Raw genomic sequence first — 25,401 nt, 5'->3', positions numbered from 1 at the left:
GGCTGGTATTGGGAGGTGCTACCTTCCGGGGGGCATAGGTTGGTGAGGAGCCAGCCCGTCGTTGACCCGATCCTTGTTTGGTGGCGTTCGCGTGGGCCAGTGATGGTGCCGAGGCTTCCGGACACCGCAGAGGTGGTACGCCACCGTGTCAGCGAGGTGGACGAGCACGTCCATCACTACATGGTTGCGTTGGAGGGCAGGTTCGACAATACCTGGCAGGTTCTTCAAGGATCTCACTGGAGCTATGATCCTGTGATGGTTCCTTCCCTTTGGGTGTCCATCGCCCGCGCCGATACCCGTCGGGCACTACGGTTCTAGCTGTATTAGCGATGCTATATGTATGATAGTATTCGAGGTGTATTAGTGATAATATTTGACGATGTACGGACGCAAGAGATGATGTAGTTTTGCTTATAATTGAATGCATGCTAATTTGAATACTACTTTATTTTACGATTTGGTTTTGCTTATTGAATGCTCAAATTGGAAAACTACTCCTACTTTGAATGCTAAAATATGAGAGCACTATGCAAGGCGTATGCATTTGATTAGTTGATAGCTTATAGGGTTTTTGTTTTTGCAGAAATCTAGGAGCCCCCTCCATCATCCCCGCCTTCGTCCCTGTCACCGACCCCGGCCCCTCCGACCTCGAGGTGAGACCAGCCAAATCTCCATGCATGTCAATATGAGTCCTATAAGATATTTTGAAATGTTTTTGCTCATATTTTGAACCATTGAAATGTAATGGCCATCAAGTTTGAATGCTCATATGATGTAGATAAAAACATGTATATTTCCGTTCCGGCAAATTTCAGGCGCTCGATATGTCCTTTTTTAGAAAGATAATTAAACGATATTTCAGGTTGACTTTAAGTCTGTCGAGTCTCCACCATATATGAGAGGACGAAGAATCCCGACTGTTGTCGTGGGGGTAGCTTCTCCTTCTTTCTCGTGTGCTAGAAAATTTGGTGTAATGCACTCGGGAACGAAAGGAGGAGCTACCATCACCGACGGTCGCAAATGTCAGAGAGGAATCAGTGAGGGAGAGTCTCCACCATATATATATGAGAGGACGAAGAATCCCGACTGTTATCGTGGGGGTAGCTTCTCCTTCATTCCCGTGTGTCCCGTGTGCTAGACAACTTGGTGTAATGCACTCGGGAATGAAAGGAGGAGCTACCATCACCGACGGTCGAATATGTACACCACGTGAGTTGAGAGTTTTCAAGAAAAGACTCAACAGACCGATAGTCAGCCTGTGATGAATAATAATGATCTAATTTAGGTTTGTTGGTACATATATTTAATTGTACAAGTTTAATATTTGAATTATGAACATAGGAAATGTCGTACTCGGACGACGAAAGTCTCCCGGGGGAGTGCGACTGGTGCCACGACGACCAAGGTCTGTGCGACAGGCCTCACCTGGACGAAGATCGGCGCTTCAGCATTAAGCTGGAGGAGACCTTCGATGTTGAAACGGTACGCAATGACGACAAGTGTTTTTTTGTAATTAAGCACGACTTCAACTATTTCAACGTGTAATTTTCATCTTTTACAATTCGACTAGCTTATCCCATGCCATGCAAGACACTATGTCTTCGAGAGGATGGGTTTTGAAGACTATGGAAGTTTCGAAACAAAGAAAATTCACTGAAGGACCCATCATGGTGTGGATTTTGAAGTAAAGTTGTACAATTCTGAGAGCGTAACCCATTTTGGTTGTAAAAAATGGGAAGCACTTTGCAAGATGTATGGTTTTCATGAGGATATGCTTGTCACCATGGATCTTGGTGATCCTAAAATCGAGCAAGACAATATGGACATTTTGGTCCGTGTTGATACGCCTCCAATTCTACCGCTATGTGAGTTTCTCAAACATAGTTATTAGCTAATTTATATTGTTCATTTCAAAATGGTTGAAAGCTTATTTCCATTGACAGCTTATTTTCATTCTTCAAAGAATGTGCGGAAGATGGTAGACAGAACCTACTACACCGAAGGCTCCGAATTAACTTATCAGGAGAAAAATCATCTGATCGCATTTTGTACTGATCTTGAAAATTACAATATCTACAATCAAACTCCTCAACATTATGGTCAATACGTGCCACTAGTGCAAGTGTTGAACTACGGTAACTACCATGGAGATACCCTGGTAAGATTTTTTACTATTACGACATCCGTGCATCTTTTGCATACTTCTAAAAGTAGTACATCATTGCTAACTATGAAGTTATTACTATGTTTTTCAACAGAGAATCCCAGAGGATTGTGGGCCTCATTTGATGTATCAGAATGGCAGCCTTCGTGTTTTGAACATATATCCAGGTCATCCTACGAATCTCAACTGTCCATACCGGATTTCTAAAAGAAGTGGAGACATGCTAATCAGAGAATGGAAAAAATGTATGGACAGTCGTAAGGAGGTTCTTAGAAGAAAAAGGAAGCGCCGCGCAAGAATTGGAGACAAGATGATCTCATTTCTCCATAATGGAGAGTCAGGGTCTATATTGTTTTATGCTATTTTACCTTAAATAGGGTATTTAGGTCCTGCCTAATACTGATGATCATGTGCTAAGAACAATTAAGTAGGGTTGGTTCGATGACTATGAGGATGATGATCGTATGACTTGTTATTAATAACGAGTAGAAGTTGTATGATGATGATTAGTAGGACTTATTATTATGATGATGCATGATGCAAGAATGAAGAGTTATTATATATCAGTGGGTGAAATGAACATGGATTGGATTGAAGTGAAGTGAAGGCAACATGCATGTGGTGCATGTCGAAAGTAGTACTAATCCAAACTTGATCAAGTTAGGATTAGTATTACTTTCGACATCCACCACATGTTGCCTCACTTCAATCTAAGTCATGTTTAGGCATAGCAGTAGCAGTAGCACGGAGATAAGAGAGGACACATCTCTCTATTAGCTACCTATAACAACCTAAATTAACCCCCGAAACCCCTAAACCACCTCCTTTCAAAAAAAAACGGCCCCTGAAACATGGACCACATGTTGCCTTCATTTTAATCTAAGCCATGTTTAGGCATAGCAGTAGCGTTGGTAAACCAAGGACGGAGATAAGAGAGGACACTTCTCTCTATTAGCTAGCTAACACACCCTAAAGTACCCCCTAAAACACCCCCTTCAGAAAAAAAAACAAAAACCTCAGCTCCCGCTAGCTGCTGACGTGTGGATGCCTATTGGTCCCGGTTGGTGCCACCAACCGGGACCAAAGGCCCTCCTGCCTGGGCTCGCCGCACGGGCCACGTGGAGGCCCATCTGTCCCGGTTCGTGTAAGAACCGGGACTAAAGGCCTAGGGCTTTAGTAATGACCCTTTAGTCCCGGTTCAGAAACCGGGACAAAAGGGCCTTACAAACCGAGACAAATGGCCGTTTTTCTACTAGTGGTGGCGCGTCGTGTTGTGGTGGCGTGGATGGATGGAGCGAGCGCTCCCATCGGTGGTGGTGTCGTCTGACTGGGGCACTACCTAGGTCGGGGTCAGTCGGCTCCATCGTGGCTCTATGGCTCCGATCGGTGGATCCTCTCAGTGGAAGCCGGGGCGTCGGCCCCGGAAAACCGTGCGACAAGGCGATGCTGTGGTGCGAGTTCTGACCGGTGTGCGGTGGTTGCCGGCCGATACAGAGGTGGTGGACGCGGTTGTTCCTGCGGCATGGGCGGCGGCGCGGAGGCATACAGCTTCCCCTCTCCATGGTGATGGGCAATGGTGATGACTTTGCCCTCACTTCCCAGTTTGCTGCGCTCCGAAGACGTGACTGACAAGGCCGAGGAGAAATCTATGCGCTGCTGTGGCTGCAGGCAACGGCGATGCCTATAGGCATCGTCTCCTCCCCAGAGGCATTGCCATGGCCTTGTCCATCCCCTGCTCTACACCGTGGGAAATCCTAGGCTCGGTTCGACGGGCCAGGCAACGACGATGTCACGGCGCCATTCCTTCTTGAAGGCGTTGCCTAGGTGATCGGGGTGTCTTCCGAAGGAGTAACTTGTGTGGGTGTCTCGTTCGCCTCGGCGGCGAGGCTTGGGGTGTCAGGTTGTCATGTGTTGGTTGTTGCTATGGGCATGAGTATCCGGGGAGCTATGTACTCCATCATCGACGCCCCATCTGTGACGTCTTCATCGAGCTAGGTTAGCTCCTGCTGTCCACTTGCTGATCACCTAGGTGCCATAAGTGGAGAGTGCGTTGATCTAGTTTCCATTGGCGTTTTTGTCGAGCTATGAGGTGTTCGGTTTGGTTGGGACATGGCCAGTGTGCTCTTTCTCCGTCCTCTTCACCATTTTTTGGCTTGAGTTTGACAAGGCGAATTGTGTGTGGATGTTGCCTTGGTGGATGTGGGTGTTAACCTTTTGGTGTAGCACTTTTCCGAAAGGCGTTGTATCAACCATCTGGGCTACTTATTCTATGAATATATGATACCATGCCTGTGCGTATTCTAGAAAAATAAGTGATTAATACTATGACAAGCAAACACCAATGGTTTAACAACAAAAAATGTACATAAAACATACTCCCTCCATCTGGAATTAGTTGTCTTACATTTGTCAAGATACGGATGTATCTAAGACATGTTTTAGTGTTAGATACATCCATATGTAGACAAATCTAAGATATCTAATTTGGAGCGGATGTAATACATGCAAAAACGTCTTACATTATGGAACGAAGGGAGTAGTATTTAAAGTCGGGTGCTTATTCCTGATAGTTCAAAGCAATAGTACCCTAGAAGAAGTTCAGATTACACCATTTTTAGGAGAAATCAATACAAGTACTAACACACTTTATCGACTACTCCCTCGGTAAAGAAATAAAAGAATGTTTGAATCACTACTGATCCAAACGCTCTTATATTTTATTTTTTTATGGAGGGAGTATGTTAGAACAAGTTGCTTCCAATGCATCAAAGACCATAGGTCGGGAGACAACACTGGAAACAAATTCAAATGCGTCAGGAAGAGGACTGAAACATGAATCAACAGGTGAACATAACAACACATGATATTAAGGGCTCACTTATTCATACATCTCGGCTCGTCCAAAGCTGCTGCACCAAAATAAAAGTTTCTACATACAACCAAACATAAAATTGGACCAACAAGATGAGCGCATGGTAACCGAATACACCAGACCCCAGAGATTGAAGCAGAGTGATGGCCTGCAGGCACTTACTAACCACAAGAGAGGCGAAGTACAAAGTGGAGGTGAAGCGTGGATTCCTTCTAGATGTTGTAGTCTGCCAGGATGCAGCCGTTCTCATGCTGCTTACCAGCAAAGATTAGACGCTGCTGGTCTGGGGAGATGCCCTCCTTGTGCTGGATCTTTGCCTTGACGTTATTGATGGTGTTGGCTCAGCATGGTGGTCTTGACCATGAGGTTTTTGATGAATATTTGCATACCACCATAAAGAAGAGGACGAGGTGGAGGGTGCACTCTTTCTCAATGATGTATTCAGCAATGGTGTGGCCATCCTCGAGAAGCTTCCGGCAAAAGACCTACTCACAAAGTCACAATTCATTCAACACTACTACCTCCATCATGGTTTATTGGTCCCATTCATATTTTGTGTCAAATTTTGATCATAGATTTAATTAACAAAATGTTAATGCATGTCACCAAAATTTATATTATTGGAGTTGTATTTGGACAATGCTTTCAATGATATATAATTTTTTATAACATGCATTGTCATTTTGTTAGTTAAATATATGGTCAAAATTTGACATTAAATACGAAGAGAACCAATAAACCAGTATAGGGGTAGTATAATTCAATTGATGTGGTATCTTCTATATTTTTGTGGAGCAGGCACGAGACGTATCAGGATGCAATAAATGTAGAGACTGTTACATCCATGGATCGGGTAGGTTAGATCAATCCGGTAGTCCTACCTTCTCCTTGTGGCTCGAGGAGCTCCCGGTGCCGGCCATGGTGCCGGTGATGGCAGAGAGTAGTGGTGGTGGTGCTTCCCGCCAGCACTGCACTAACCCTAGATCGGTAGGGGATGTCGGTGGGGTGTACGACGTCGCGATGAACCTCGTATTGTGAGCCGCGGCCCCCACCTCTTTATATAGTGCAGGTGACAGGGGCCCGTCAACCATAGTGAGTTGAGCGCCCCCGACCAGGGAGCGGATCTAAGTGCCCGATGGGCCGTTGGGCCCACACGGTGGAGATCATCCTAACATTCCCCCCCCCCCCCTTGATCTCAACTTTTACTTTTGACCTTATACTTTTACTTTACTCGTTTCATAAGAGATCAATACATAGAACATGTTTCATCGTCACGGCTCAATTGTCGATAGAATCAGACAGCCACAACGTATCTTTCTGTTTTGAAACAAATTCTTTAACCTTGGGCCCTTTATTGTCCGGAAATCTTAGACTATACCATAAAACCCATGTCGACTGTGTGTTCTCCGAACACTGGGTGGTAAGCCTTTAATAAGCAGATCTGCAAACACTTGTCGGTTGCTTTTATGCTTCAAGCATTTCTACATAATTCCGGACTTTTTCCTTTACAATGCCTAACTCTGTGTCAGTGTGTTTGGCATCAACACTTGAATCATTGTCATAGGAGCGAAAAACTTAAAATGGTTATCGTTGTGGTCAACCATTATCAACTCCGGGTACAGGTCTCCTTAAGCATTTTGCATGTCCCTCAGCCTCATATCAAGCTATATATAACATATCTTTGCATCACATTGATGATAATTGTTTCATTCTTTGGAGCTTTTCCACACAAAAACTCTAAGTGTGGAAGTTAGTGACAATTGTGGATTTCGCTATACATTTCACAAGTCTTGTCTTTGTACTCACAATCTTTTTAGAGCACTTATTTCGTTCAGTATGAGGCCGATATCTTTGACTCCATTCCAATGATCTATATATGGACTGGACATTGCCAAAACAACCTGGATATGTGAACTGTGTCAGTGTAATATATTGAGCTTCCAACAACTGAAGCATATGGTACCGTATCCGTTTTCAATCTTTTCTCATCAACTTTTGGAATACCATAGTTTCCAGTTTCATTACCCTTGACTATAAGAACAGACGTAGGTTTTCTCGCATGCATACTTTAGAGACCTTTCTTAGCATGTCCATGCGACATTACTAATACCCCCTTTTATTCTTTTCTTGGTGAATCGTGATAATTATAACGAGAGACACTCTACCGAGAGCATTCTTTTAAACTTTGAGGACAAGAACTTCTTTTCTCCTCGTGCAGTAGATTGACATGACCACTAGCAAGTAGGACGTCGTCCACATGCACATGATTAGAATGAATTTCCTATTCTATAACATTGCATGAATACCATTGTCCTCTCATTTTCTTTAACCCAAAATAACATTTGATTCTTTTAACTTTAAATGCCACTATCTAGAGACTTGCTCTAGTCCATAAAAAAACTTCTTGAAGTAGTACCCCTTGTGTTCTTTACTTTCATCTGATGTAACTCAGATCATGATGTCGATCGTGATTTGCCACTATAATCTATTCATTCTCTTTGCATAAAATCTTTCAACTTAAGTCGGGCTTTACACCTTTACATATTTCCTTTGGAGTCACATTGGCCTTGTAGACCTCCATTGAGTGCTTTAAATGAGGTGGGATCAACCTCCATTTGAATTTCACTAACATAGACTTTATAGTAATCAGAAGTATCTGATTTTCTCATTCCTTGAGACCATCTGTGTCTCAGGTACTGGAACTTCTTTCATATGGGGTTGTTGTTGCTCTGTCATTGCCAAGAGGGAAATTAATTATATAGTCTTTCATTTCCAAGAAGCAATAGGTTTTATAGGTACCTGTATCACAAGATCCACATTTACTCATTCATCCTTTATGGAGCTGACAACAGGTGTTGTATAGGTCATACAACATGCTCCCCCAGATTACTCCATCTTCACTCCAAAATGGCGTATCTTTAAACATTATTATTTGGGTTTATTTTGTTAAAAATTCTTCTTTATGGAACTTTAAGCGCCATCTTAGTATTCCTTAGTCTGCTTTCGGAGCTATAAAAGATCCAGAAATACAGCTATTTCTTTTCTTTAGGGGTATTATTATGACCGTCGTACTCCCCCAGACGATCGCATTCTTCATTAATAGATCACTTTAGATGCATAATGTGCGTTTTATCATTCTTAATTTATCTAATATTTCTTTCTCCCCCTCGAAGTGTGGCAAGAACTTTTCTGCCACAATTTCTAAAAACCATTCATAACTCTTGTGAATTGAGGAAACTTCGATTATCTACTTCATTTATCTGATTTCTTCATACGAAATGAAGTTATCTGTTAACTAGTATGGGAGTACTTTTTCCTCATTCCATTTCAGAAACTCAACAGAGTAATTTATCATTAGTACTTTTGCCAGTCACACTTGCATATCATTCCTATCTTTAGGTTCGTCTGTAACTTTTATTCTCTTTGGATTTATTGAGTGCTTAAAGACCGTTACACATAAGGTGTACGGTCGATACTAGGAAAGCATAATAGCTACTCTATACTTTTCTCCCAGAGTGGGACACATTGAACGCACATGAGTCATCATATCTTTCTCCTGTCATACAGGATAAGTCCTTTGCCTAAATTTCTCCCGCCATACAGGATTTTTGACATAGTACTATGTCAACTTTACCTAGTTACGCAGGTATTTTCCCAGACTTTTCCCGCCATGTGGTTCTTGTCATAATCATCTTTTCCCGCTATGCGGGTAATTCCTTGTAAGGGACATAAATGCCAGAATTGGCTCTTTTGACTGCACATTGAATCATAAAATTCAGAAATAAATATGAATGCTCATTGACTGCACATGCTTGATCCGACGTTGGTCAAATTAAACACGCATGTTGCTTGTTTCATTTCAAAACATGTTGACTGAAAAATCTTCTTCATAGAGAGTACATGAAAGACATTCGTCAACCAAGACTCTCAATGATCTATCTCTTTTCTTTTGATGTCGTTCTTTAGAGAGAACATACTCCCTCACGTTATGACCTTTCTTGGTCATCTTTCGGGTCACAAGTACCCAGCCATTCGCTTTCACGAATGAAAGCATGGAAAACTTTTAGTCTGAGAAAACTTAGCCAATAATCAACAATAATGAGCATAAAAAATAACCCTACGTTGGTCTGGTTAAAAAATGTGCACATTAAACTTTTTAAAACTTTCTTTTTTATATTCTAAATCACCGTTGTGGCAGAATTAGAATAAAACATCATCCTTCTACATTAATTCCATATCACCGTTGGGCGGAAATGGAAATAATGCGTATAACTCATAAACAATGTGACGATAGTATTTCTATTAGACAACTTTGCAAAGAAATAATAATCATCATCAACTTCATTGCAGGGGAACAAGAAATATACATTTCTCTAGCCCAAGAGCATTTCTTGATGTTTATCTGCTTTTGGAAAATTGACCAATTTGATACAAAATTTATCAGATATTTAAGCTTTGAACATAAGACTCATAGAATTATAGTACTGTTATCATCAATGTTGGTCAGAAAATAACAATACCATATTTTAACTTTAAAACAAATATCTTTCTTTTGTCATAGCGGAAACTATCTGAATCTGATCTCACCCACAGGGGAAAAACATTGCTAAGAACAGTTCTGCCAATTAAATTTTCCCGATGGTTGATTTAATTTGAGGATAAAACTTTTACTTTACAGCGGAAACTTTACAATATGCTATTCAGAAACAATTATGTACTATTTTACTCTCTAAGCAATTTTAACCAGTTGAATTCAAAATTGCATTAGAGTAGCAACAATTTAATCTTTTACTTTAGTTCTATTCACTTTTAAAAGAGCAATTTTATTTTTATTTTGCAGCGGAAAACATGAATAAAAATTCATGAACTTTTTCTTTTCTTTACAGAAACTTTTCCTTGACCAAATAAAAATTCATGAACTTTATTATTTTCTTTGTAAAGTTCATCAACATTTTTTTTTCTGAAATTTTCTATTTTTTATTTTCAGAAACTTTTTATGTTTACTTTTCTATTTAAAAAAATATTTTCGTTGGAAAAAATTTGCATAGAAAAACTATTTGAAATCTGCCCAAAAACTGGACAAGTAACAAAAAACAAAATAAAGAATGCAGCTGGCCCGACGCGCGGCTGCGGCCTTGGCCCAGCGCCCCGCGCTCGCGCCCGCGGCCGCTGGCCTGGTCGGGCTTGCCTCTCGGCCCAGAAGGCCCGTCTGTGAGCTAGGGTTCACTCTGTGGCCGTTGGATCTAATACGACGGACCAGCGTTCATTTCGCTCGATCAAAAACGGCTCGTTAGCGAGGCCGAGGGGAAACCCTAAATCATTCTTCCCCTCGCACGCCGCTCGCCTTTGCCTTTCTGCTCGCCTGAGCTTTGCCGGCAACGGCGTCGAGCGCCACCGCGCCGCGCCTGGTCGCCGGCGACGGTGTCTACTGCCCTTTTCTTTGACACAGAGAGAGAGAGATGCGGCGGAGCCATCATCTGCTCCTCTCCCGCAAGGCCACCGGCGACTCTTTGTCCGGCCGCCGACGACGGGGTCGAAAGGCCACCGCGCCGCGCGCGTCTCCCTCTGTTTTCATCTCCCCCCCTTGCTTTTCTTTATCCATCTCCATTGCAACAGAAAGAGAGAGAGAGAGAGACGGGAGAGCCACCTCATCTCCTCTGTGCCTGATGGACGACGATGATATGCAGTGGCGCCCCACTGTTCCCCTTGCCGGTGTGCGCGAGCTCCCGCAGGAGAGCGCGCCACCGTCAAGCGGCACAGCGGAGGTGCCTCTTTGCCCCTTCTGGGGTGGTTCTTCTTCCTAGTCGCCTCAGCATGCCGATGCACGACAGGATCGGGAGGAACAGGGTCGGCCGGAGTGGCGGCGCACTTTGCCGGCGATGCCTTAGGCCCTCTGCCGGTAATCTTTCCTTTGCCCTCTGATTAGGGTTCTTGGGAAGGGGAAAAATTGAAGGAAATATGCCCTAGAGGCAATAATAAAGTTGTTATTTATATTTCCTTATATCATAATAAATGTTTATTATTCATGCTAGAATTGTATTAACCGGAAACTTAGTACATGTGTGAATACATAGACAAACAGAGTGTCACTAGTATGCCTCTACTTGACTAGCTCGTTAATCAAAGATGGTTAAGTTTCCTAGCCATAGACATGAGTTGTCATTTGATGAACGGGATCACATCATTAGAGAATGATGTGATTGACTTGACCCATTACGTTAGCTTAGCATTTGATCGTTTAGTATGTTGCTATTGCTCTCTTCATGACTTATACATGTTCCTATGCCTATGAGATTATGCAACTCCCGAATACCGGAGGAACACTTTGTGTGCTATCAAACGTCACAATGTAACTGGGTGATTATAAAGATGCTCTACAGGTGTCTCCGATGGTGTTTGTTGAGTTTGCATAGATCGAGATTAGGATTTGTCACTCCGATTGTCGGAGAGGTATCTCTGGGCCCTCTTGGTAATGCACATCACTATACGCCTTGCAAGCAATGTGACGAATGAGTTAGTTGCGGGATGATGCATTACGGAACGAGTAAAGAGACTTGCCGGTAACGAGATTGAACTACGTATTGAGATACTGACGACCGAATCTCAGGCAAGTAACATACCAATGACAAAGGGAACAACGTATGTTGTTATGCGGTTTGACCGATAAAGATCTTCGTAGAATAAGTGGGAGCCAATATGAGCATCCAGGTTCCGCTATTGGTTATTGATCGGAGACGTGTCTCGGTCAGGTCTACATATTTTTTGAACCCGTAGGGTCCGCACGCTTAACGTTCGGTGATGATCGGTATTATGAGTTTATGTGTTTTCATGTACCGAATGTTGTTCGGAGTCCCGGATATGATCACGGACATGACGAGGAGTCCCGAAATGGTCGAGACATAAAGATTGATATATTGGACGGCTATATTCGGACACCGGAAGTGTTCCGGGTGATTTCGGAGAAAACCGGAGTGCCGGAGGGTTACCGAAACCTCCCGGGGAACTAGTGGGCCTAGATGGGCCTTAGTGGAGAGAGAGAGGGGCGGCAGGGCAGGCCGCACGCCCCCTCCCCCTTGAGTCTGAATTGGACTAGGAAGGGGGGCGGCACCCCCCCTTTTCCTTTCCCTCTCCTACTCCTTCCTCCCCCCCTAGTAGGACTAGGAAAGGAGGAATCCTACTCCTACTAGGAGGATTCCTCCCCTCCTTGGCGCGCCCTAGGGCCGGCCGGCGTCCCCCCTTGCTCCTTTATATACACGGGCAGGGGACACCCTAGAAGACACAACAGACAACTGTCTTAGCCGTGTGCGGTGCCCCCCTCCACCACAACCCACCTTGGTCATATCGTCGTAGTGCGAAGCCCTACGCCAGTAAATTCATCATCACCATCATCATGACGTCGTGCTGACGAATCTCTCCCTCGACACTCAGCTGGATCGAGAGTTCGTGGGACATCACCGAGCCGAACGTGTGCAGATCGCGGAGGTGCCGTACTTTCGGTACTAGGATCGGTCGGATCGTGAAGACGTACGACTACATCAACCGCGTTGTCATAACGCTTCCTCTTACGGTCTAAGAGGGTACATGGACTACACTCTCCCGCTCGTTGCTATGCATCACATAGATCTTGCGTGATCGTAGGAATTTTTTTGAAATTACTGCGTTACCCAACAAAAATTATCTTTGAATTTATTTTCTACCGAAAGGTATAAACCCAATCTGGCTGATACCATTGTTAAATCCATGGATCGGGTAGGTTAGATCAATCCGGTAGTCCTACCTTCTCCTTGTTGCTCGAGGAGCTCCCGGTGCTGATAACCCATAAGTATAGGGGATCGCAACAGTTTTCGAGGGTAGAGTATTCAACCCAAATTTATTGATTCGACACAAGGGGAGCCAAAGAATATTCTCAAGTATTAGCAGTTGAGTTGTCAATTCAACCACACCTGGAAAACTTAATATCTGCAACAAAGTATTTAGTAGCAAGGTAGTATGGAAGTAATGGTAACGGTGGCAAAGGTAACAGTAGCGGTTTTGTAGTAATTGTAACAGTGGCAACAGAAAAGTAATTAAGCAAAGATCAATATGTGAAAAGCTCATAGGCATTGGATCAGTGATGAATGATTATGTCGGATCCGATTCCTCATGCAACAGTTATAACATAGGGTGACACAGAACTAGCTCCAGTTCATCAATGTAATGTAGGCATGTATTCCGAATATAGTCATACATACTTATGGAAAAGAACTTGCATGACATATTTTGTCCTACCCTCCCGTGGCAGCGGGGTCCTATTGGAAACTAAGGGATATTAAGGCCTCCTTTTAATAGAGTACCGGACCAAATCATTAACACTTAATGAATACATGAACTCCTCAAACTACGGTCATCACCGGGAGTGGTCCCGATTATTGTCACTTCGGGGTTACCGGATCATAACACATAGTAGGTGACTATTGACTTGCAAGATAGGATCAAGAACTCACATATATCCATGAAAAAAATAATAGGTTCAGATCTGAAATCATGGCACTCGGGCCCTAGTGACAAGCATTAAGCATAGCAAAGTCATAGCAACATCAATCTCAGAACATAATGGATACTAGGGATCAAACCCTAACAAAACTAACTCGATTACATGATAAATCTCATCCAACCCATCACCGTCGAGCAAGCCTACTATGGAATTACTCACGCACGGCGGTGAGCATCATCAAATTGGTGATGGAGGAAGGTTGATGATGACGATTGCGACGGATTCCCCTCACTACAAAAAAAATACACTTCCGTGATGATACGTGTTTGTCACAGTAGGTCACTTTTTTGTCATGCATGTACATCCATGACAATTTTATGACAGAATCAAGATAGTCATACTTGTGCTGTCGTAGAAGTGTCCCATGACATTACCAAAATTATCATCACGGAAGTGTCCACTTCCATGACGATAAATCGCGCGTCACAGAAGTGCTTTCGTCAAGGGTGACCGACACGTGGCATCCACCGTAACGAAACACTGTTAAGCTATCGGGTCCGGTTTTGGATCCGATAACCCGCTAACAGCCCCGACCAATGGGGATTTTCCACATGTAAAATCATCATTGGCTGGAGGAAACACGTGTCGGCTCACTGTTGGGACAGATGTCATCCACTCATTGGACCGAAGGCGCCTATGATACGTCGACACGTGGCACTGCCCAAGAGAGGCCCATTCCTGTGAAAAGGCTGGCCCGTTTGACTTGGTCAAAAGGTGGCGGGCTGGCCCACGGAAAGCCTGTTAACGGTCTATTCGCATATAGCCCATTTACAGCCCGCTAACCTAGGGCCCGTTACGACCTCTCCAAATTAGGCCCAGTACCGTCATCTGGGCCGTTCAATATGATTCTAGCCCATTTTAACTTCCGGCCCATGTATGGCCCATGACGTCTTTTGGCCCATATGAGGCCCTTTGTAACTCTTGGCCCATTAATGGCCCGTGGTGAAACTTGCCCGTAATGAACAGTGTATCACTTCATACCCATTAACGGCCCATTATTCCATTGGGCCGTTTCCAGCCCACGTTATCTTTCGGCCTTCTCAGGGCCCATTTATTCTTGGGCTCATTTCCAGCATTCGGTTACTTACGGCCCGTTATTGTCATTTTCTGCTTGTGGGCCAAATTCATCCCGTGGTTACAGTCGGCCCGTTAATACGTTGGGCCATTTTCATGTCAAAAAAACCCGTTGGGCTGTTTTCATAGAGTTATCAAATACGGCCTATTAACGGCCCGTTATGGTCCACGAATAGTACGGCCCATGATTGACGAAATGATGATACGCCCCGTAGAAGGCCCATGGATCCTACGGCCCGTAAAAGGCCCATGGATCGTACGGCCCGTAGAAGGCCCATGGATCCTACGCCCGTATAGAAGGCCAATGGATCCTACGGCCCGTAGAAGGCCCATGGATCATACGGCCTGCAGGAGGCCCATGGTTACAACAGTCCGTGTGTTGCCATGATTATTTTGGCCTAGTTTCCAAATATAGGTTATTGTGGCCACTAGAAAAACACAGAAAAAGAACTGTAGTGACTACAAGCAAACAACTAAACAAGACAATAAGGAAATATATAAGCGAGCAATTAACGCTAGCCTATTACCGCTATTACACATATTACATCCACTGGGCATCAAAGTTCGCCACCAGTGCAAATATAGGGAACAAAGTAGAATATTACATACACTGGCCGTCAAAATTGGCCACCAGTGCAAATAAACGCGTCAGCAAAACAAGAGCATAACTGAAACAACTTCAGAAGAGCTCAAGAAACGTTATCCTGGGTATCCACCATGCTGGCAGTAAGCTTAGCAAGCTTATTAGCTTTGTCCTGTTTGGCGCTAAAATCCTCCAACGCTTGCTGTTGCACCAGAAAGTATGCATCTGAATGCTCCAGGGACTTCCGCAGTCCTTCCGCTTCTTGTCGCAACACAACTGATCGATGTCTTTCAGCTTGTAGTTGAGACTCAAGAAACCGAACTAATTCAGACAATGAGTTTGAATAGCTTGTGCAAGCGGTAGTGGTTAGTAACTCGAACACTAAACCAAGACAGGACTTTGGGGTTGTCTCACTGTCTTCGAGATAGTCTTCCTTAGCTGTTTTATCAGCTTTGTTGGAGACCAACAAGGATGTGTCACTATCCTGAACCGTATCTGCATTACTTCCTTTACCATTGCTTAATAAGGCACTCTTCCCCAATATTCTGTTAGCATTTTAAAAGAAGAAACAAGCAAACACATAACAGGTTTAGCATGTACTAGTATATGAAACTCATTTCGGTGAACCAGTTCATTAGTAAGGTGGACAGGATTAAACTACAAAGTCTTCTATTGCCAAGTACTAGTACATAATAAAAGCATCAAACAAACATATATCTATGTCCTATGGTCACTGCATTGTCTTGCCAAATCAAAATAGAGACACGGTTCAAATCATATCAGTTCAAGACAAAGCAGCAGTGAAAGAATACAAAGCGTGGGAAACTACACGGCACAAGAAGACTTCAGATGGGTACCACGGGTCTACATGTACAACAACACTATTGGCTCTGTTGTGATGCTAGTAATGTGCATGATATGAGAAGTCAACTGTATACACAATTGAAATTGAAATCAACACAGCTATTGATAAGAGCAAACCTGTTAAAGAAACATGTGTGAACATACCTGCTGTGCCATTGGAGTTTTGATTGGATCCTTCAATTTAAAAATAAGTGTGTATGAATAAATACAGTGATACAAGAGCAAAGCAGTATGCATGATAGAAATCATAGTTAAAAAAGGCGCGCCTAAGCGAGCGCTTAAGCGCGCCTAGGCTCTAGGCGTTGGCAAAACGCATTGCGCATAACTACGCTTAATCTGTGCATAACTGCATATAAGCATGCGCTTTGGTCAGTAAAGCGGAAGGCGGTGGCAAAACGCACAATTAACGCCTAGCGCTTTTTTTAACTATGATAGCAATGGAATCTTAAATTAGAACAATTGTTCTTCAGGTTTAGGCACTTGTTCTACATGAACAAAGTATAGTAAGACGCAAGAGTATAGTACTTAAAATAGAAAATGAGCTCATAGACCTTACCACATTCTTGGTTCGGGACTAGTACAGAACAAGGCATTCCCAGTCATTGTCTAGTGAATGTGTCTCAGGAGAATGTAAGGGAATTTGATGAGTTTCTTTGCCGGTGAAGTACGTTTTCTTCATGTAATTCCGATACTGCCACCAAGCATTCTTGAAGATAGCAGAGGTATTAGCACATGTTACCTCATCCTGAGTTTCCAAATCGGTCCTTCTCTATAGAGAAAAATGGGAAAATTTGCTGTATTATAACCATCATGGAGGTAGGATGTATGGGACAAAGCAAAGTAATTGCCACGAATAACATTACTTACACATAACTCCTGGACAAACACCTGCAACTGGCATTTTCCTTCATCTTCAGTATAATATTTCAAGATGGAAAGATATGCACATACGATTTAACAACATCGAATGTGATAGATACTAAACTACGACTGGCTGGTTGTGCTTCCTCCACATGAATAGGCGTACTAACTGGTGGAGTTGGGGTTCGCTGTTGTAGTACTGGCCCTTTGGGCACTGGAGCTGCCTTGCAAACTGCTCTTGTTTGGCAGGTCTGTGGTGGAGATGGTGTTGTGTCAACAGGAACTGGGTTACTATCTGCTGGGGTTGGGGTTAGATTGGGTGAAGCTGGTTCTCTGTCCATCGCAGTAGGGGTACAACCTGCGAGAGTTTGGGTTATGTGTGGTAGGGCTGGTTCTCGTGCATGTACAACCGGGGTGCTATCTCCACCAAGAGAGTCCGCTAGATACTGGCATCACCCGCTCCAATTCAAATGGTTGATAAACAGGAAACATAGTTGAATGTACAGACATTGTATGAGAGACAGATGCAATAGATAGTGTGGAAAAAAGAGGGCATGAAATAGTTGACATGTATATTGTTTAACTAAAACGGATAGCATGACATAATTTCACATATATGATGTCTATCTAAACTGGATAGCATAGCATAACATAATTCAAAGATATGATGAATAACTAAACATGATCGCATGACATAATTCACCTACATGTTATCTAAGTAATCAGGATCGCATCATTTAATTCACATATGTAATTTATATGCTAAACAGAGGGCATTCAATAAGATGTCTGAACTAAGAACATGGTGTTGAATATTGTGTATATGATATCAAAACTATGCAATACAAGACACCATATGCATGATATGAGCAGCATAACCGTGCCAAGTTAGAGCATACACCTCGGCGGGGGAATAGGACTGGTCATATGTCTCTGAATCCATCTCTGAGAAGCTACCGGGACCCAACAAGAGATCTGCTTCGACAGTAGCAATGTCTGCTCTGAAGGCCTTGTTTTCACTCCAGATTTTTCCATCTCCCACCCAAATGGCTGATTCACAGGAAGAGTAGTTTAATGTACAAACATTGTCGACAAATGGAAATGTAATGAACAAAAGGATGGGCAAGATATCATTCAAATATATGATGCCTGGTTAAACAGGATGGCATTGCACATTTCACATATATTATGGCTGGCTAAAAGACATGAGACTGCATAATTCCCATATATGATATAGAAACTAAACAGGTGGCATTACAGAACATGTCTAAACTAAGCAGATGACATATATGATGTCAAAAGTAGGCACTGCAAGGCAACATATGCATGATATGACTAACATCATCATGCCAAGGTAGAGCAAACACCTTGGGGGATAAATAGGAGTGGTCAGCGGCGTCTGAATCCGCCTCAGAACAGATATCTTCCTCTGGATTACAATCTGGAGATGGGTGGGGAGGGTTTGCCATTTAACCCACCATGGAGCGATGTCTGCATGACATTGTATTGCCACGCAAAACTCTTCTCTTTTTCTCTACATGTTCAGCATGACTGTGTACAATATCTGATATGCATACGAAAAAATATGGTGAGATTATGTAAGGAGAGCATGCAGAAATTTGGAGTGATGGTAACAACCAGTGGATGGATCCAAAAATAATGATAGCAGGCTGATGATTGCTTTAATTTAATAAAAAGACAGATGATGATTGCTTTCTATTTGTTTCCCACACAAGATGAACAACATAGGCATACCCTAGGTGAACCAGATATTAGACAGAGATACTATTCATTGTTTCCTCGATATGTGCCCCACAACTAATTTAGAACTCAAGTTTGAACATTAATTTGGACCTGACTTGGAGTCCAAGAGGTGAACATGACGATAAAGTAGCAAGTAATTTTAAGCAATGCATAACATAAGCAGAAACAAAAGAGTGCGACCTCTCTTGTGGACCCGTGTACTCCTCAGGTTCATCTGCTGAGTCGATGATGGTGATGCCGTTGCGATGGGTGCTGGCGGCAGGGAAGGAGATCTGAGGCGGCGAAAGACGGTCAAGAGTCGTGATGTCTGGTTTGGTGGATGTTTCTATCGATGGAGCAGCTCAGGTGAGGTGGACGACGTCGCGGCAGGAGCAGGACAAACCACACAAAGTTCCCTTCGACACCTACCTGTAACTGAAGTAATTCTGTAAGGGCTCATTTGGCTTGCATGATTCTAAAAACGCAGGGATAGGAAAAACGCCGGAATAGGATAGGAATGCACATGGTAAACAGAGCATTTGTAATTACAGGATTTCTGTCAACCTGGGTGTTTGGTTTACAGGAATTGAAAGAGCAGAGGAATGCATAGAAACATGGCCAAAATAAAGTGAAACCATATGAAAGCGTGTACAGTTAGAATGTTATTCTGCCACTAATGCACTTGATCTTGTTTTCATGCATAGGATTTTGAAAAGTAGGTCTAGGTGGATGTTTTGCTTCATTCTTTCAACAAAATGCATGAATAATTGAATAGTAGAGTGCCATTGGAAAATTCCCTATTGCTATGTTTTTCTGTTGAACCAAAATATCCCTAATGGATCGACATGAATGTATAGCAATAAGTGATGCAACAAGTGTACAACCTCTTTGCCATAGCCGTGTCGACCTCAGCATCATTGGGTTGGTCGCTGAAGCAGTTGAGGCAGAGGTGGCTGTCGGGGGTGTGGAGGAAGATCTGAGGAATCTGTAGACGGCGTCCAGGGCACTGCTCTATTGTGATGGATCGTTCTGTCGTTGGAGCAGCTCCGGTGAGCCGTAAGACGTCAAGGCTGAAGCAGCACAAGACAGACATCGTCAATCTCAAGTGGGATTCTAATAGCATCTCCAATAGATGATGTAAAATAGATGTAAAATTTACATCACCAAAAACCACCTGACTACAACAGATGAGGTAAAAACTGTTGACTCTGAACTTAACTGTCAAAACTGAAATTTACTGTGGAATCTGAATGTTACTGTTGAAACTAAACGCAATGGTAGCAGAGACGCACTTGACATGTAGTTTAGGGAGGGCCTGCAGTTCATCTTCAACCTGCACCCCCCTGAGCCGCCAGCCACCACCAGCCGAACCGCCGGCCCCAGCGCTGCCTCGTCGCCCCGAAACAACTCCCTATCGCCGGTCCGCCGCCGCCTCGGCCAGCCCTCTACGCCCCCCTTCCCCACCCTGAACCCTAAGATAGATAGTGGGTACCTCTCCGGCGAGCCCCCGTCCCCGCTGCGGGTGGTTCTTCCTTAACTCCGGCGAGCCCCCCACCCCCTGAAAATTGACTGACCCAAAAGTCGATTTAGTCGACTGAAGTGTAGCTAAATCGGAGCAGAGCAGCAGCACGAGCAAGGGGGAGAGCAGCAGCAGCAGCAGCGCGCGCGAGTGAGCGAGAGCCGGAGCAGCAGCAGCTGGGTGAGTGAGCGATCGAGCGAGAGGCGGAGCAGCAGCAGCAGCGTGAGCGAGCAAGAGCCGGAGCAGCAGCAGCAGCAGCAGATCCGGCTAGTATGGACGCCGCCGCCGAAGGGGCCTCGCACTGGGGGAGAGCCGTCGTGGAGATGTCGCCCGCGGTGCCGGCTTCAAGGTAGCGGCTCCATGGGGGTGCAGGATGGAGCACCGTCGCCGGGTGGTCGAGTAACAGAGAAGGTGCGATGCGATGAGTGTACAACCTCTTTGGTGGCGCCGAGTAGGCCTCGGCTTCGTCCGAGGAGTCGGTGAGGATGCTGCGGTTCCGGTGGATTAGGTTAAGGCGGCGCTGTGGGATGGAGCAGCCGCGATAGACGAGGCGATCGTCGGAGCAGCTCCTTGGAGGTGGAGGACGGGGAGGCTGAACCGGCGGGACGACAAGATGGACGACGGATCCTCATCCGGGGAGGTGGATGAGGGACGTCGAGCTGTTGCGGTGGACGATGTCGTTGGGGAAGAGGCTCTGGCTGGGCAGCGGTGTGGTGGCGGACGTAGGAGGGTGGGGTTTCACGGCTGGAGCGGAGAGGTTATAGCGGCCTGGGATTTCGAATGGCAAAAAGGAGGCGATGGGCGGGGGTGAACCATGACTTAGGGACGCGCTTGTCCAAAATGTAGGGTGTGTTACAAAAGTACCCCCCACCGATTTGAACTAGCGGCCCTTTTGGCTCAGGGTTAGAAGGGGGATTTCGCGTGTCGGGATTTGGCAGCTGGAGGGAGTTTTCGCGCGCGTTGTAATTACGGGATAGCAAGGCGCGGGTTGTGAAGGCGCCAGTTTTGGGAGCACGATATCTGAATTTTTGGGATATAACAAGGCGCGGATTAAATTTTAGGGACAAGCCCAATGTGTAATATTGTACTTGTACGTACCAAATCAATTCGCACTTGCCTCAACCAAAAAAAACGAAAAAAAATAAAACTATTCACACCACACAAAAAGAGAGTCTTGCCCCGTTTTACTATAAAAATGCTATTCAAAGCTACTCCCTCCTTCCATCTATATAGGGCCTAATGCGTTTTTCAATGCTAACTTTGACCAAATATTAGAGCAATAATATATGACATGCAACTTACACAAAGCACACCGTTAAATTCGTCTGTGAAAGGTTCTTTCAATGATATAATTTTCACATTGTGCATGTCATGTACTATTAATCTTGTCAATAGTCAAAGGCGGTCTTAAAAAACGCATTGCGCCCTATATAGATGGAAGGAGGGAGTATGAATCCATGTTATGTCCAATTAAATTTTTTCGCTTGCTGTATAATGCATGTAACCTACTCATACCAACATTTTAGTGCATTCCAAATGTCTATACTACCGCTGCAATTTGAACTGAAATTGAATTCGTTTCTCTATTTCAAAAGAATCTACAATCATGATTGTTGCCAACTTCAACCATCATTAGTGTATTACCTTAATAACACACCACATGATTACTATAGAGATAGATATGAACTATGTGTACTACATGAACTCGAATTCTAACTTTTGAATACACTTGATGTTGATTCCAAATAATAGTACATTTGATGTACTAACTATATAGTCATAATCTAAACCATGTTCCATACGTACACCATGTTTATCACACATAGTATAGTGCCCCTCCCCCAACATTATGACAAGTATTTGGACCTGAGCTGCAAAAGCCACACATTAGCCCAAATTATAATCAATGTTCTATATATTATACGTAGTAGTAGCAAGATGCCCATGTGTTCCACAGAACATCAACATGATCAAGGGGAGGCCTAATTTGCAAATATGGAGAGGGGTGTGGGTATCTTTTTCAAAATTGTCATAGTTTCCTTCCTATCCATCAGATATAAATTGGACAGCCTATATTGCAGGATGGCAGGCACACCATCATCAACAACTCCGTTTTTTTATAAGAGTAGAGATAAAATATATTATATGTAGTATAACATGTTCATAACCACACCATGTGTATCGCCGTTATATATATTCGCACATGCGTCGGTTTAAAACACTATGATAGATTCTTCAAATATCCGAATTCGCTTTTTATAATGAAGTATGATCTCTATTCGTCTTTTACACCCACACAATCCTCTTATCTTTGTAGCTAGCGCTAACTTTCTCTCGTGCATGCACATGCCCGCATCCCTCTCACCATCCCTCAGCATTCTCTAGCTCCATTGCGCAAATTCATCTTTTCACTTTAGGTCGTTCACCCACGGTGTTTGTAGGCCCCCCAGCTCCTTTCATCACACATCGATCGATATGCCTCTCTAGCCAGGTGTGCCTAGCACAAACACAAGCTTCCCCTCTTCTCTTATCACCGTCCATGCCTCACTCCCACCACTCTTTTCATCGATCTCATACTCGCACACTCCTTCCCCCTCGATATAGTATGACTCTCGCACCACCTCCTAGATGCATCCCTCTCTCTCTATCCTTCTCCCCATGCCTCATTTGCTTCTAACACACACATGCATGCATGTATACCGATCGATCTCCCAACATATACCTAGGTCGACTTTAACTATTCCCCCCCATCGATCGACGTACCTATCAAGTTATGTCTCTCCTTTCTCTGACAAAGGACGATTGATCTTCCTATGTAGTTACGTCTGCTTACCACAGCCATATCGTCCCCCCTCATCATTCGTGCATGCCTCCTGACCCATCTCTCACACGCACGTGCACAGACAGGCAGCCATCCCCTCTCTTATTGATATTGCAGGCGTGCCCTCCGTTTGTCTAGCAAGCCTAACCCACCATTTGTTAGAAGCAACTCCACTACACTTATGTCTCTCTCCCAACCTTATTCCTCTCCTACACGTATGCATGGATGCCGATCGATCTCCCTTAATACATGAGGTAGATCGATCTCCATTAATACATGAGGTAGGCCTCTCTCCTCCTCCACACAACTACCAGCCATTGTACCTCTATAGTTAATTAGGCCTCCCTCCCCCCCCCCCACCACACACCGATAGTCGAGTGGTGTAGGTAGGTATCCATGCCACAGAGACAAACTGCACTTGTCCCCTCTCACGTTCCAGTAGGCCAGCCACTCTATATCTTTGACGTGGGCACACACAAATTCGATGGCACTCTTTATCGATCGTGCGCGCACACACACACATCATCCCTCTCTTTGATTTTATGGACACCTCAAGCCGATGATACCTCCACTCTCTTCTCGTGGATCGCCCCCTCTATTTATATGATATATCCAGGACTCTATTTCACACACATTGCATATGTTACATTTTTTGATTGACCCCCCCCCCCAAAAAAACTCTCACGAACCCACACACTATATCTCTCTATGTTTGTATCCTCTCACATAACCCCACGTAGGTGGTGTACGTATACAAGAAGAGAATAGGTGCACCGTGCACGTACTCACGCTTCGTGCCCAGCCACACCCGTGCGGGTACACGGTGGAGGTCATTTCTGTACGAAATGGCAGCCCACGTGCTAATTTGAACGCGTGTAGCGGTTTTTTACCTACGGAGGTCGTGTACCACGCGTGCACGAAACAAAGTTCGACTTGATGCGTTGGCGCGTTATTTTTAAATAAAGTTATATCGCTCAATGGCACGTACACAAAATATCAAACGATTTTTATGGAGAAAAAGGTAGTCCGCTCCACTATATACAATGGATCCTGCCTGCCTGGTTTGTCTCTCTTCAGAGTATCTCACACAAGGCTGCAGTGGCCTCTCTCTCTCTCTCTCACCGTTGGTCACTAATCCGGCCGCATCCCGTCCCCCGGCGGAAAGGGAGGATGTGCATCGTTTCTCCGTTCGATGGCGCCGATGCAGCACGTCCTGATCTGCGGTGCACGCCGCCGTTCTCTCTGACCAAGCTCCGGCGCGGTAGGGCCTACGCCACCTGCTCGCTGCCGCAGTATATATGGGCAGATTCCGCCCGCCACCGCTCACCTAGTTACATCCCGACGACCTCCAGGTATCCCCTCCGGCCTTGCTCCACTGCCCGTCTTCCCACGTCGCTGCATGTGGATCTTCCATAGTTCTTTGCCCAAAACGTAGCTCGTCCGGCGTACTTTCCATATTGCAATCTCGTCCTCACACCGTTTTAGACAAACACAACCGTGTTGTTATCTTCCCTTAGGACAAGGAATATGCTTCTTTTTTGTCGTCGCATGTGTCATCAACTATTATTGGCCAGTAATTGTTTCCTTTCTACCTCTTTTTTGCAAACAGGACTATCCATTTCACCTCGTAGTTATTGCGACCTTTTGGTGAACTGCATAAATCACTTTTTTCTTAAGAGTGTTTTGTTCAGTTGTACTGAAATGTCACACGGGCAACGTCCCTACATTTCAGTGCGACTGCACAAAGGGAGATTGGTTTTGCTCTATCCTCCTCATCCAACTCCGAGCCTAATCTTCTCCAACTAGTTAGTCCTAAGAGAGACTTCAAAGGTGACCGGCTTGTATTTGTGTGTTCATTGTTTCATCAGCAGTCCTCTATTATCGTAATCACACTTAATATCTTTGGAACAGGGACGCTCAGCTCTATTTTAGTGGAACTGCACAAAATGATCGGAATGTTGCATGCTCCAGACAGCTACTTTTTTCCCAACAGGCCTTGTTGATTTAGACAGAGCTGGGGGGACATTGCTGCCAATGAAAGCATGGATCAATTTTAATTTAACACCTTCTCACAACGTTGTCTTTAGTTGTGATGTAAATATTAGCTCTGATCTGCTAATAATTGAGATGCATTAGCAAGGAAGTTAGTTTTTTATTGTTTCCGAAAGAGCATCGATGGCAAGACACACGAAACAAAAGCTGAAAGCTCACACCATTGTACAATTTCATGTCGTTGGAAAATTATTTGTATAGTATGTCAATTATGTAAACAAATGCTGGAAGCTTGATAGCATTGCCAGAAGGCTCTTCAGCATCCGGGTCCATGTGCCATGCACAAAATTATACTCCTTCGTTCCTAAATATTTG

The 25,401-nt window shown here is 44.2% G+C and overlaps 1 protein-coding gene across 1 annotated transcript; it reads right to left on the bottom strand.

Annotated features, from left to right (window-relative positions):
- Window positions 1-5,248: 5,248 nt before the first annotated feature.
- Window positions 5,249-5,956, bottom strand: LOC141027413 (polyubiquitin 12-like). Its single transcript, XM_073504442.1, has 3 exons — window positions 5,918-5,956; window positions 5,426-5,521; window positions 5,249-5,353 (listed from the first exon to the last, which is right to left on the bottom strand). Exons 1-3 carry the CDS (start codon window positions 5,954-5,956, stop codon window positions 5,249-5,251), a joined length of 240 nt encoding a protein of 79 aa, XP_073360543.1.
- Between the last annotated feature and the right edge of the window lie 19,445 nt (window positions 5,957-25,401).

This window comes from Aegilops tauschii, chromosome 7 (assembly GCF_002575655.3).
Source record: "Aegilops tauschii subsp. strangulata cultivar AL8/78 chromosome 7, Aet v6.0, whole genome shotgun sequence".
Taxonomy (NCBI): Eukaryota; Viridiplantae; Streptophyta; class Magnoliopsida; order Poales; family Poaceae; genus Aegilops; species Aegilops tauschii.
Note: the sequence above shows the minus strand (reverse complement) of the source record. Positions and strands in the feature narration are given on the sequence as shown.

Excerpts from the sequence above, each read along its gene's own strand:
- LOC141027413 (XM_073504442.1), bottom strand. The coding sequence starts at position 5,956 with ATGGCCGGCACCGGGAGCTCCTCGAGCCACAAGGAGAAG. Across the intron at positions 5,522-5,917 it reads CCTCGAGCCACAAGGAGAAG|GTCTTTTGCCGGAAGCTTCT; the intron begins GTAGGACTACCG and ends CTTTGTGAGTAG. Across the intron at positions 5,354-5,425 it reads TCGTCCTCTTCTTTATGGTG|GCAAAGATCCAGCACAAGGA; the intron begins GTATGCAAATAT and ends AATAACGTCAAG.